This window comes from Notothenia coriiceps, unplaced genomic scaffold, assembly GCF_000735185.1.
Source record: "Notothenia coriiceps isolate Sejong01 unplaced genomic scaffold, NC01 NC01_scaffold00009867, whole genome shotgun sequence".
NCBI lineage: Eukaryota > Metazoa > Chordata > Actinopteri > Perciformes > Nototheniidae > Notothenia > Notothenia coriiceps.
The window spans coordinates 652-13,317 of NW_011342568.1; the positions used below are offsets into that span (position 1 = coordinate 652).

Sequence of the window (12,666 nt, forward strand, 5' to 3'; positions counted from 1 at the left end):
GAGCATTGTAACAGTCGCGGGTTTACTGTGTGTTTGCGTGTGGGGAGTTTTTTTGTGCGTGCTCTATAGTGCCCGTAATAGTGTTCACTGGAGTCCAGCACCTCAGCACCCCCACTCAAAATACCTTCCCGCGCCTCTGCATATGTGCATTCTTTATAAATGCAAACTTAGTCAAGCCGACTCCGGAGGTGGCGGTATGCACCTTAAAGTTGTTTGCAATCTGCCAAAAAACTGAGAGAAGAAGAAGAAGAAGAAGAAGAAGAAGCAGAAGCAGAAGCAGAAGAAGAAGCCGACTCGGAGCTGTCCGACTTCAGGCGAGCTTTTTGAGACCTCCCCCGGCTGCGATCGGCTATTCTCGTCTACTTTCGAGGCGAGCCGCAACGCGTCTCAAACAAGCCTAGTGACTCGGAAGACATGTGCTACCAAACAAACGTTCTCGACATAAACACCCCATGTCTCGAGGACACAGCGCGGGAGCAGTTTGTTCAACACTTCCAGAGCTGCAGGGTGCGGCGAGTCTGACTCAGGTGACGTGCTAATATGTTGAGGGGGCTTTAGCTCGACGTTTTGGCAGGAAGGAATTATTTTATTTGACAATTTTTTTAATGTCTGTTTTTCTTCTTTATCTACAGGGGGTTATACACAAAGTCTTCAAAGGTTTGTTACGCTTTCACTACACACATAGGCTACACGTATGCCAGTGAGTACAATTATGAATGTTGATGTATTTATCATGCTGGAAAAGGTAGAACAAATGTTATTAACTGAAGTGACTTCATCTATAAAAAGCAGTAAATCTGTTCTGAAGAATTGTTTTGAAACAACATTTGGAGAAGTTGTTTGATTAAATGTTTCCGCTCTCTTATTTATCTTGCACTTACATCTTAAACCACCATGTGTAGAAAAGAAAACACAATTGTAACATTTTTTTTTTACCAAGTCTTCCCGATGGCGTCCTGTGACTACTCCCATGTTACTTTTGTGAATATCTGTGATGATGCCTTCTACTTTCAAGGTAACTGTGATTGTATTATTTCTCAGTAGGTACTTGCTAATTTTATATTGTTTAAAATATTTGAACTATCATTTTTGATATAATCACTATCATTTTTAGGTTTCTAAGTAAATCCTGAAATATATTTTTATGTTCCCCTTTTCTATTTCAACCACAAAAATGACAGAAACACCAGGTGAGAAAATTGTTATGTAGTTTTTTTTGTTGAATACACAGTCCACATTGCATTCCTTTTCAACTGTATGATGTTGCTGCTGTTATAACATGTTTTTCTCTCAAAGAGATGGGTGAAGATTTGACTGAAGATGGTTTCGCAAAGTCACCGGCGGAACCCGAGATACGCTGGGTCCGAAGCAAGTCCAACCAATTCCTGCACTTTCATGAAAGTCAGTTTGAAGTGAAAAACTTAGACGAGACTGAGCTAAAGAAGCCTGGTAAGATGCAACCAACACACCAACATATTGTACTTTAATCCAACCTTTATAAACAGGGATCCATTTTCATTTACAACTGCACAAATATCAACGTAGCATCTATATGGACACTTACAGCATTTAGAAACAAGTACCTTTCAGCACACGGCAATTCCAAGTGCTTGAAAAAAATTAATAAAAGACATCTAAGAATAAACACATCATAAAATGGCATTTAAAAACAGGCATTAAAAAGCAAAGATAATAAAATAAACACAACAGGTATAGAATACATGAATAAAAACCATGCTGCAGTGTGGATAGAAACAGCTCACTCATTTAAAAGTATTAAGAGTTGCAGTGGACCTGCAGGATTCAGGGAGTTTGTTCCAGATAGTCGGGGCATAGAAGCTAAACGCTGCTTCTCCATGTTTAGTTTTTACTCTTGGAACAGAGAGTGAATATTTGTTGGCTCCTACTGGCTAACAGGACTCATGGGAATACAGTGAATACAATGAGGATATACTGCTAACCAGGACCAGCTGTGAAGAGCTGAACCCTCCTCGAATTAGATGTCAGTAACATTCCTGCGGTCAGCCATAAAAGACGACAAATGTATGCCAGATGTCTTACATTAGATCAAACACCCTTATACGAAACGCAATGTGTGCAGAAGAAGCTTTATTCACACAAGACCGAATGCATATAACACAATCTGTTTCCAGTCTACATTTATATTTATATTGTGTGAGTGGTGCAGGAATGAGTCCTAAAACCTGGAAATGAGTTAGCATTTGACCACTTTAAGAACAGCGGTTGCGAAAAGGTGACTAAATGATATCGTCTTTGACCTCAAGGGATGCGACTGTGATGTAGTTTGAATCATAGGGTTAGCTTTTTACTTCTGCCGTTTGCAATTATGCTGTGAAAAATCACAAAGTAGTGTTAATATGTGGGATTATCCTGCTGAACAAAATGTTTCATAAATGCGCGTTAGCCACAGATCCTTTTTCCTACAACATGCCTTTTTGTCTAGGGAGCCCTTGTGTTGCTATCTTCAGGGTCTGTTTTATTCTGACTCAATATACCATGTACATGTGCTGTATATCGTTTAATTATTTATGCATTTTACTTGCACTATTTTATTTCTTTTGATGTTTTAAGTATATTGTACTTGTTGAGATTAAAGGCAGTCACGGATGTGTTCGGGGAGTGAGTTCCAGAGAGACCATAGTTGCAAGAGTGGAGCAGAGAAGGAGAGTGATGGCCGGAGACGGGATATCTTTTTGAGATAGAAGAAGGCAGTTTTGATGATGTGCTTAATATGGTTTTCAAGAGGTTGCTGTCGAAAATGACTCAGAGGTTGCGGATGTGTGGGGAGGGAGACAGAGTGGAAATATCGAGGGTGATGGAGAGGTTATGATTGTTTTTGGTGAGGGATTTGGGAGCGACGATGAGCATGTCTGATTTATCACAAGCCGAGTTTGAGGAAGTTATTTTACATCCAGGATTTTATTTCAGTGAGGCAGTTGGTGGTGATGGATTTTGTTGAAATGTAGAGTTGGACATCGTCGGCTTAGCAGTAGAAAGCCTATAAAAAACACAATACATTAGGTCATACTGTGAAGGTATTCTCAAATATGTCAATTAGGGATGTCCCGATCACCTTTTTTTGCTTTTTTGACAATTTGCCGATACCGATTTTTCCCGACCCGATCTTTATGCAATGCATTAAGAGAAAAAAAAGAAAAAAAGCATTCAAGTTGTCCCTTAAGGTTATTATTTTATTTAAATTGGATATTCTATCCAACATGGATATAGCTTCTTTTTTTCACAGCAGCATTGGATCAGTTCAGTTGTGCAGCGTTGGATCAAAACAAAAATAAAGCTTATCAGTACTCGTTAGCTTCCTGCTACAATTAGACACTGCGCCCTGCCCACTCTGTTGCCAGATTTGTGAGAAATAAGCAACCAGGTCTATGAAAACAAGCCCCAAAGAAGCAACACATACATGATGTTGTGTAATTTGAAACCAAAATTAAGGCCTCAGGATGACTTTAAGACTTGAACGTAGTCATTTTTGTTTTGTAACATTGAATAAAAAATAAAAAAAAGTATTAAAAAAAAATAAAAATAAAAGATCCCGATCCCCGATTTTTTTCTCCCAATTCCGATCTTTTGAAAATCACGTGATCGGCTCCGATCCCCGATCACGTGATCAGATCGGGACATCTCTAATGTCAATCCTTGTGTTTCTATAACAACGATCCTCCATCATTCACAGTGTGCTGCTGTTTCCTCTTGCTTCTTTCCCTCCCTCCTTTACTTTTTAGACTGCCAATTCAATATCCAGAATTACAATGACATGGAGACTGATGGGGGACAAAAAGGAAGGCCAATCATGCTGTATGCGAGTATCGGTCCTGTTAAAATGGTGGTGTGCTGCAAGCAGGATGGTATTTCTTCTGAAAAAATTGGTAATATGGTAAGAGTATTCACAAATAATTTACAGTTATTTACAATGTGTGGTGAAGATCCACTCTCTTCCTTGACTGTGATCAGGTTTCATTTGTTGTTTCCAGGGATGAAAAAAGTTCTTAGATCTGTTACTCACAGTAAGTAAAAGTAGCAATACTAAAGTGTAAAAATGCTCTGTTATAAGTAAAAGTCCAGCATTTGAAATCAAACAAGTACATAAATATTGGCTTAGGAATATTCTTAAAGTACAAAAAGTAAAATTACTTTAAAAATGACCGCTGCCTTTGTTGGTAGTGTTTCAAATGGTAAGGCGACAAAAAATGAATTTCCGTCAAGAAAAACAGGAATACTGGGAGAGTCATTGATTTACAAATGATCATTTCCCTTAACATTTATCCCATACTCCTTCAGCTTTTCATTCAGTCAACTCTATTCAACTAACTGAATGCATAACTAAATCCGGTTTGCTATGTCTCTTTCAATTGAAGGATCTTCCAAAGAATATTGATGAAAGTACCAGCGACAAATTGTTCTACATGGAAGAAAGCCAAGCATCTCGCATGTACAAGTTTCGGTCCTCCAAGTTCCCGAATAAATACCTGGGATTTGCGTGCGATGCAAACCTTAACTTGAATAAACTGGTCCTAAAGACGATCGAGGAACAAGATAATAAGTGTGAGTGGCATGTGTGTCGCGATCCCTAAATGTAATCATAAAAAATCCACCCTGATTGTCTCATTAAGGGTGAATGGCTTTGGGGACTACCTGCAGTAATTGTTTTTCCTATGTGCGGTTACATACACTTTACCTTGTTTTTGAGAACTTAATAATTTAATAACAGCTTATCTTTTAAGCATAAGTTACCCACAAGTCTTATAGTATCAAACCACAAAGGCATAATAAATCATGATAAACATTGTTTTTAATATCCAAATCAAAGATAATTTGGGAAATTCTGAAATAGTATTTGAACATGTATTTTCTTAGTCTTATATTAAGACATGTTTCTTATTGAATAACTGCATTCTTTTATTTCAAAACATTTTAAATCTGTTTTTATATCATAATGGCATTTCCCCCCAAAGACACGCATTTGGTTTGTTGCATTATATTAATAGCTTGAGTTTATTGATGTACTATTGAACAGTTTGGTTGATGCATCACAGTGTACTGTAATGGACTCAATAAATGATGTACCTTTGATACGACCAGCCTTTTTACTGCATTCGTTTCTGCCGGAGTATAAATTGAATGTATTGTAATTAATGTGTGTAGGTATGATTACAATATCAAATGAAGTATGTTTTTTCAGAATGTTTTATAATATGGTTCCATACCTTTTGTACTCTACTGTCATTGTATATATTGTTAGGTCATAAAATGTCAAAATATGAAAACATCTGTAAAGCAAACTTTATTTTGCTGAGGCAGGAACAGTGCATTTTTCTTGCCATATCGCATTTTGTTCGTATAATCTGAAAAGTTGAAAAAAAATTGAACAGAAATTACAAATGGACAATTTGGAAGAATCAAACAGACCAAGACAAAACGTGTAAGCTCTCAGAAACATTTACTGCGTGAGCATTGAGACAACCAAATGAAGTTCAAACCGGTTTTAAAGCCAACACAACCGGCGACACCCATACAAGCAGTACTAAAGATTATTGCTGGAATAAATGAAGGAGTTTGATTAGTCAGCCATATGGAATCTTATATAGGCTCACATTGATGAAGGAACACTGAAATTAGGTTTCTATTTTTCCCCCAAGAGGTAATAAATAAATACAACTGCCATCAATACATTTGTATGAAATATTTTGAAGTTCGACATGTTTTTATTTTGTCTTCCGTTCTTGCCTATCTTTAATGAACCTTCAATAGGGCAGCAGTTAGCTAATGGAAGCAAAGGCAGTCTGCTCTTAAAAAAAACAAAACAGCTGGAGATCTGCAAACAGCGGTCTGTCATCAGCATACAGTGAAACTCGAGGTGAGGGAAAGGCTAAGAGTGTAGCAACAAAAGAAACAGTAGGTGGATCTTCCTCGTGGGGGGGTTAGTGTGGAGGGCGCGTGGATCTGCTATGCTATCCCTGATGAGTTTGAGCAAAAGGTAGTATGTACACATTGTGAATGAAACAAAATACATTGAGCAACATACAAGACCCGAACAGACAGCACTTTTGTGTAAGACTTAATTGAAGTTGTAGCAGTTTATGCATGTCCCAGTAAATATAACGATTACATGCGAGGAAACTGGTAGCTCCTATTTGTAGAGTTGGACATGTTGTTGCTTATGATGAAAATCTACAGGGGAACGTTGCTAGAAGTCCACATTGAACAAACAAATCTGAATATCTCCCACATTTTAGAAAAGAAAATTGATGCCAGTTGTTGACCGAAGACTTAAAACAGAGACCAAGCCTGAATTGATCGACGTTAATTACAGTTACATACCTGTGAATCACTGTTATATTGTCAACATGATATATTTATAAGAATTTACATAGAACACCTTCAATCTTTTACAATCAGCCAGGACAAGATTTCTCTTCTCCCGGTGTCTCGGTCCTCCAAGCTTCCACAGTTAACTCATTTGCTCCAGAGCAGGGCGATGGCTTTGCAGAGGCCCACGTCGTTGTAGTTGAAGTAGCAGAGACCGGCGAAGGTGACCGTGGACAGGACGAAGAGGCCGGCGTTGGTCATCTTGATCTTTGCGTCCCCATGAACGTAGTCTGTTAATACCTGCCCGATACCCCTAGAGACAAACACAAGCAAACGCAGAAAAGTTTTAGTAGGCAAAACACCTTTTATAACATTACATAAGTTTGTTGATAGCTAATTACTTTAGCCATCTGCTTTTGGAGATTGCATTTAGCTTCAATTGCATTTCGCTTTATATATAAATGTGCTGTTAATATGTGGAGATGGTCCTGGACAAAACGTCTAAGTGTCAAACGTGTGTTTGACAGGTTTGCAATATTGCAAAAATCCGATTGAAAAATGGCGCTGGCTTTTTGCCGAGGGAGCCCTAGCGATGCCAACTACTGGGACGGAATATTACAAAATGTTTGCTTAGGTGTTAGCCTTTGACCTAGATTATCATTCTTTAATCTCTGTTTCTCGTCTCTCATGGCTCAGGCATGAACCCTTTAGAGTTGCTGTTATCTCTCTCACATAGAGGCCGTGCTGTCTCTTTCTATTGACAGTTAAATCATAAGCTCACACAAGATTTATTGTCCAAGGACACATGGGCCCAGGAGTTCAAAACTTTAAATCTCAATCAGATTTTGAAATCCCATTTTTTGTGATCCAGGATCAGACAAATCGGCCAGATTTTGTCCCTGTAGTTCAAAGCAATTCAGGATAGGATCACCCTGATCCAGACTACGACTTTTCAAGATTACTAGATCCTGAATATCATTGCTTTAATCCTACCGATCGCCATCTAGTGGATATGAAAAAGAATACAAGGAAGACAAGAGGCCACATTGCAGAGACATCTATAATATCTAATTATATTTTTAAATTTGAAAGATGATGGACTTTTTTTTTGTTGAAGATATTTTTACTTTAATCTAAATTACATTTGTGATTGACAATCTTTGTTGTGATACTTTTATGAGCATAAACATTTATGTCATCAACATTTGGTTGAACAAAATAGGCCACCACAAACGTGAGCAAAAATAAAATGTATTTCCCATGAAGACTAAAAATGGTGTATTATTTCAGTTAACAAACTTTGCCATCTTATTTATATTGAAACATATTTTAAAATAAAATGTACAGTACATTTTGCTCTGGTAATCCACAGCAAATCCGCCCCTCTGGTCGAATCAGGATAATCCAGTTTTTTGGGATCAAACTGATGTTTGAACTACCCGTTTTGAAGATTTGATCCAGATTAAAGCTTGGATTGGATTTCCTGATCTGATATCAAAGTGATCCTATTCCTGTTTTTTGGTTTTCAACTACCCAAAATCCAAATCTGATCTGATCAGATAGGGATTAAAAGTTTTGAACTCCTGGGCCCTGGAGGTCCAGCATATCAGATATCCAAGTCCCTTAAGTTTTGCAGAAACAGTTGTATTGCCCTGCTTGTTTAGTCTTAGTATGAAGAAATTGTATTTATTATTTCTGAACTAGTTAAAATCTCTGACTAGGGGAAAGATTCTTCAGAATTGGTTTGGGAAACCTCTGCGTCACCTTGTGGCTGCAGCAAATATCTTTGTCAAATCTCCCCGGCTGTAACTTAAAATAAACCTTCAGCTGTTTGCAATCAAGTTGCAGCTCTCCCGTGTTCCATTGTGTTATGACTCCATTGCTCCAGACGTTTTCCATTACAAGGGCAACCATAATGCTGATGTGGCCCGCCATGAAATTGAGTTTGACTCCCCTGGTCTATACTTATGAGACTTCATCCTCCATTGCTACGGCACGTCAGAGATGCAATTCAATACAATAGCTAATTTAAGACACTTTGTTGTTGCCGTTAGGAACAGATAAATGTACACAGTTTAGAGTAAATTAAGGGTAAATTGATATAAGCTACAGATGTAAAATGTGTTGTCTCAACAGCGTTATCTTCAACTTCCACCAGATAATGGTCCAAGTAGCAGAGCTTGGTAATTCAATGTTTTGAGCCCAATGCACCTTGGGATTTATAATTGATGCTTTATGTACAAAGGCTTTCCCGTCAAAGATTTTATTTTAATTATTTTAATAAATAACAGATTTGATATGAGAGCTTGGTTGATGAATTGGCCAGGCCTCTACCTCCTTAGATGAAATAGCCTAATGTCTAATTAAAGGCATTCAGTTCCAACATTCCTTAGTGCTGTATAATCCTGTCAGGCACAGCCTACATGTACTAGCCAAAAAAGAAGAACCTTTCCAACCTTCCCATGCTTCATCCCGGGCCTTCAACAATGCCCATCGCAGCATCAGGTTAACTGGTTTTGGACACAGAGGACTTGGCAGGACCCTTGGAGGAACACATTGCTTGACTTATCACTACTCATGACTGGGATTTGTGGCCTACACCTGCCAGGCTGTTAAGTCGGCGCTCAAACTGACGGAAGAACAGACCGCTGCGACGCTAAGCTAAAGCCACCCTCTCAAGTCTGCAAACAAAGCCAGGCCTAATCGAGGCTGAATTAATAGCTGCTGACAGCCGAGGCAGGATGGCTGAACCCCCCCTCAACAAAGCCCCATGGCATAACGTTTGCATTTTGTCCTGTGAGGGTCAGTGAGCAAGCTAATTCTATGACCTGGGTGGAGACGTTTGGGAAATAAGTTTGTGGAGGGTTCAAAGAAACTTTCATTCCAACTCCCCATACGGTCTATTTGTGTTAAATCCCAATCTGCTGGTGTATGACCACAGAGGTGAGGAGGGCTGTGACCGGGATGCTGACAAGTCTAATTAATACCCCATTAGCATTCGACTACAATTCCTTGTGAACCTCGAGACGAAGGGATTTACCCGTCACCTTTTCCCAGGATAAGGGAAGTCTATGATCCGCTCAGTGACTGGTCCCTCTGGAGGCTTCAACTGTTTAATGTCAAAAAACACCCTTTCAGCCCTCAAAATAACTACTTTAAAATAGGGCTGCTCGATTATTGCAAAAATCATAATCTCCATTTACTTGGAAAACATCAATTTATTGGAGAAAAAAAATGTGAACAGTATGTTTTTAACAGTTTATTACCGTTAACTTTAAGTATAATTTAACTGAAAAAAAAAATTAAAAAAAATGTTATTTAAATAAAAAAAAAAAAAAAGTAATAATAATAATAAAAAAATAATCGTTTTATTTCAATTACGTTGTTTTCGTAATCGTTGCAAGGCGTAATCGCGATTAAAATACGATTAATTAAAATGTATTACCAAAAACTAAACATTATAATCTTCATGTAGGATGTAGCACCTGATAAGTTGGTAACAGGCAGTCAATAGAGCAATTACATTTTACAGAGATATACAAGACTGGCCAAACCCAAACTTTGGTGTGTAATTGCCAAGTCAGCAGGAAGTGAAACTATATCATTTCAAAGTTTTGGTCTAGAAGCATGGACGTGTAAAGAGAAGTAGATACTTCTTAAAGAATCGCTCAGTGTGCGTGAAGCCAACACGTCTCGACTCTCGAGAACAAAAATACTGGGATGTTGATGGAATCTTCCCTGGATATTCTGAAGGCCATAGAGCATGCTCTCTCGTCCATCTTATCCTTAATGAGATAAGATGGAACTTTATTTATCCCCGTGGGAAAATGCAGGCGTTTATAGCAGCAACAGGGTCAGAGTGAAAAACATGATTCACACAAGGTAAAAAATAAGATAAAATAGAACAGAATTGAAATAATAATAACAAAATGAAGCCCGCCTCCGAGCCGGTGCTTCACACCCAATCTTGGCACAGTCAAATAAATGAATGAAGAAAAATAACTCAATTTGGCATTTAGCACATTTTTAAGACTTTAAATAAGGGCTCATTTGAGTACTAACGTTTGGCCACTACAAAAATGTGCTTCAACGCCTGGCTCACTTATCGGGGGCTTAGTTAGAAATGGAGAGTATGGTGTTCTATTCAATATGTTACACTTTAGGACAAAGCTTTGACGGTTTTAAAACTGCAATATGGTTATTAATGAAAGCAATTGCCAACTTTCATCCTCACAAATAATGCCACCAAGGTTTGGGTTAGTGTTTGCCTGTCTCACCAGTGCCCATGCAGGGTCAGGGCAGCAGCCAGGGAGTAGTCGACAGCAGGACAGGGGCTGAAATAGGCTGCGGGTCCCAGGGCCAGCAGCAGGATGCTCACTACTCGCTCTCCTGTCCAGTGCAGAGAGGCGGCTTTGGAGCCAGAGCCCGCTGTAGAGGGAAACAAACAGCAGACCTCAGTATCTGTGGCTAAAAGGTAAAAACAGTAGAAGGAGTGTACCAAAGAAACTTGTTATATTACATTTGTTGGTGTAGTTTATATCAAATAAAAATAAAGCACATAATCCAAAGAATGTGACACTTGATTCTTGATGCTGCAAACACAATTTGGATAGTCTTCAAAAGGTTTTGTAATAACTTGGTAACAATTGTAGTGTTCTGAATTCAAAAAATGTAGGGATGCTCGTGCCTATATGACACACGATAGCCATTTCCTTCAATGTTTCAATAACGCTTCAGTGTAAAGAAGTTATCAACCCAGTTTAAAAAATGTATTTCCTTAAAATAAACCTGGTGTATTAAATTAACAAAGTCTTGGTAAACACGATTAAGAATCGGGCGAAGCTGAGCGACACTTTGGTATTTGACAGATGGATTTCTCTGAACTTCTGTCTGACCTCCTAACCCGAATAGTGGGTCAGAGTGTTAAAAACGGTTAGCAAGAATCAGTCCTTGCATGAACCAGGTGTCAGATTACTACCACCACTCGAGTATTTAGGGTGCTATAAATGAACCACAAAACACCAGACCTACATCAGAAAGGCTGTCAGCCACCTGCTTTCAGGTCAAACCTTTTATATATAGTCTATGGTCAAACCAGAAAAACTGCACCGTGCTAGTTTAGAGAGACATAAACACATCACTATTAAGCAGTGGTCGTCAACTGGGCCGAGTGCCACATCCACCCTGAAGAATAATAATGAATTCAAAAACTGCAATGACACTGGATCACAGAAAATACTAAATGAATACATATGGTGCCCTGCTATGTGTTCAATCAATCAATCAATCAATCAATGTTTATTTATATAGCCCAATATCACAAATGTTACATTTGTCTCAGTGGACTTCACAGTTTGTACAGAATATCAGTATGACAATACGACACCCTCTGTCCTTAGACCAGGGGTGCCCACACTTTTTTGGCTGGTGAGCTACTTTTGAAATGACCAGCTCACCGAGGTCTACCAACCAAAAATAAAATCCCAAATTGCAAGGGTTGCTGAATAACACGTTTTATTTATACATGGGACAACTAGGCTGCAACAAACGACTAATTTGATAATCGATTAATCTATTGATTAATGGACTATTCAGACTATTACTGTATGCCTTGCACAATTTCTCAAACGCTCTTATTTAGCCATCAACTTTTAGATCTAGCTTGAGGTTGTTTTAGGCATGTGGAAAGTAACTAACAATGAAGACAATAAAGATGAATACTTGATTCAAAAATAGATATATTATTAAATTAACTAAACACATTTTGAACAAAATTAACATTGCTTTTTATTTAAATAAAATAAATAATATTTCACATCAAAAGAAACAATGTTTTAACAAATCGTATTAAATAATGTGATGACAGAACTGTAAACAGAATAGCTGAAACTTTAACAAAATAAAGAGTAACTCCGTTACCTCTAATCATTAACCCATGTTTGTATCATTGAGTTAACTCCGTGTGTTGCTAGCATACATAACACCTGCCGTGGAAACGTTACTCGTGGATGGGGCTACAGAGCTACTAGAAAGACAGTGGAACCCGGTGCATTCCTCCGTCTGAATGTGGTGCACTTTNGAATGAGAAAAAAATAAATCCAGAAAATCACATTGTCTGATTTTTAAAGAATATATTTGCAAATGATGGTGGAAAATAAGTATTTGGTCACCTACAAACAAACAAGATTTCTGGCTCTCACAGACCTGTAACTTCTTCTTTAAGAGCCTCCTCTGTCCTCCACTTGTTAACTGTATTAATGGAACCTGTTTGAACCTGTTATCAGTATAAAAGACACCTGTCCACAACCTCAAACAGTCACA

General features: G+C 38.2%; 2 protein-coding genes across 3 annotated transcripts in view; one reads left to right on the plus strand and one right to left on the minus strand.

The window, feature by feature from the left end:
• Positions 1–329: 329 nt before the first annotated feature.
• Positions 330–5,903, plus strand: LOC104945633 (uncharacterized). 2 transcript variants are annotated; one of them, XM_010771339.1, is made up of 8 exons: positions 349–527; positions 633–657; positions 941–1,015; positions 1,182–1,190; positions 1,297–1,449; positions 3,762–3,913; positions 4,011–4,043; positions 4,395–5,903. In XM_010771339.1, the coding sequence occupies exons 1-7, from the start codon at positions 453–455 to the stop codon at positions 4,014–4,016; spliced, it is 495 nt and encodes a 164-aa protein (XP_010769641.1). In that variant the 5' UTR covers positions 349–452; the 3' UTR covers positions 4,017–4,043; positions 4,395–5,903. The 2 variants fall into 2 exon arrangements, with proteins under 2 accessions (XP_010769640.1, XP_010769641.1); XM_010771338.1 differs by lacking the exon at positions 4,011–4,043 and having other exon boundaries at positions 330–527.
• sdhdb (succinate dehydrogenase complex, subunit D, integral membrane protein b) overlaps positions 5,298–12,666 on the minus strand; it is a 10,697-nt gene continuing 3,328 nt past the window's right edge. Inside the window, exons 3-4 of the mRNA XM_010771337.1 lie at positions 10,623–10,773; positions 5,298–6,658 (exon numbers count right to left, since the gene is read on the minus strand). Coding sequence (XP_010769639.1) covers positions 6,493–6,658; positions 10,623–10,773 — 317 coding nt within the window. The 3' untranslated portion in view covers positions 5,298–6,492. The remainder of the gene's footprint in view (positions 6,659–10,622; positions 10,774–12,666) is intronic.

Excerpts from the sequence above, each read along its gene's own strand:
- LOC104945633 (XM_010771338.1), top strand. The coding sequence starts at position 453 with ATGTCTCGAGGACACAGCGCGGGAGCAGTTTGTTCAACACTTCCAGAG. Across the intron at positions 1,450-3,761 it reads GACTGAGCTAAAGAAGCCTG|ACTGCCAATTCAATATCCAG; the intron begins GTAAGATGCAAC and ends TTTACTTTTTAG. Across the intron at positions 3,914-4,394 it reads CTGAAAAAATTGGTAATATG|GATCTTCCAAAGAATATTGA; the intron begins GTAAGAGTATTC and ends TTTCAATTGAAG.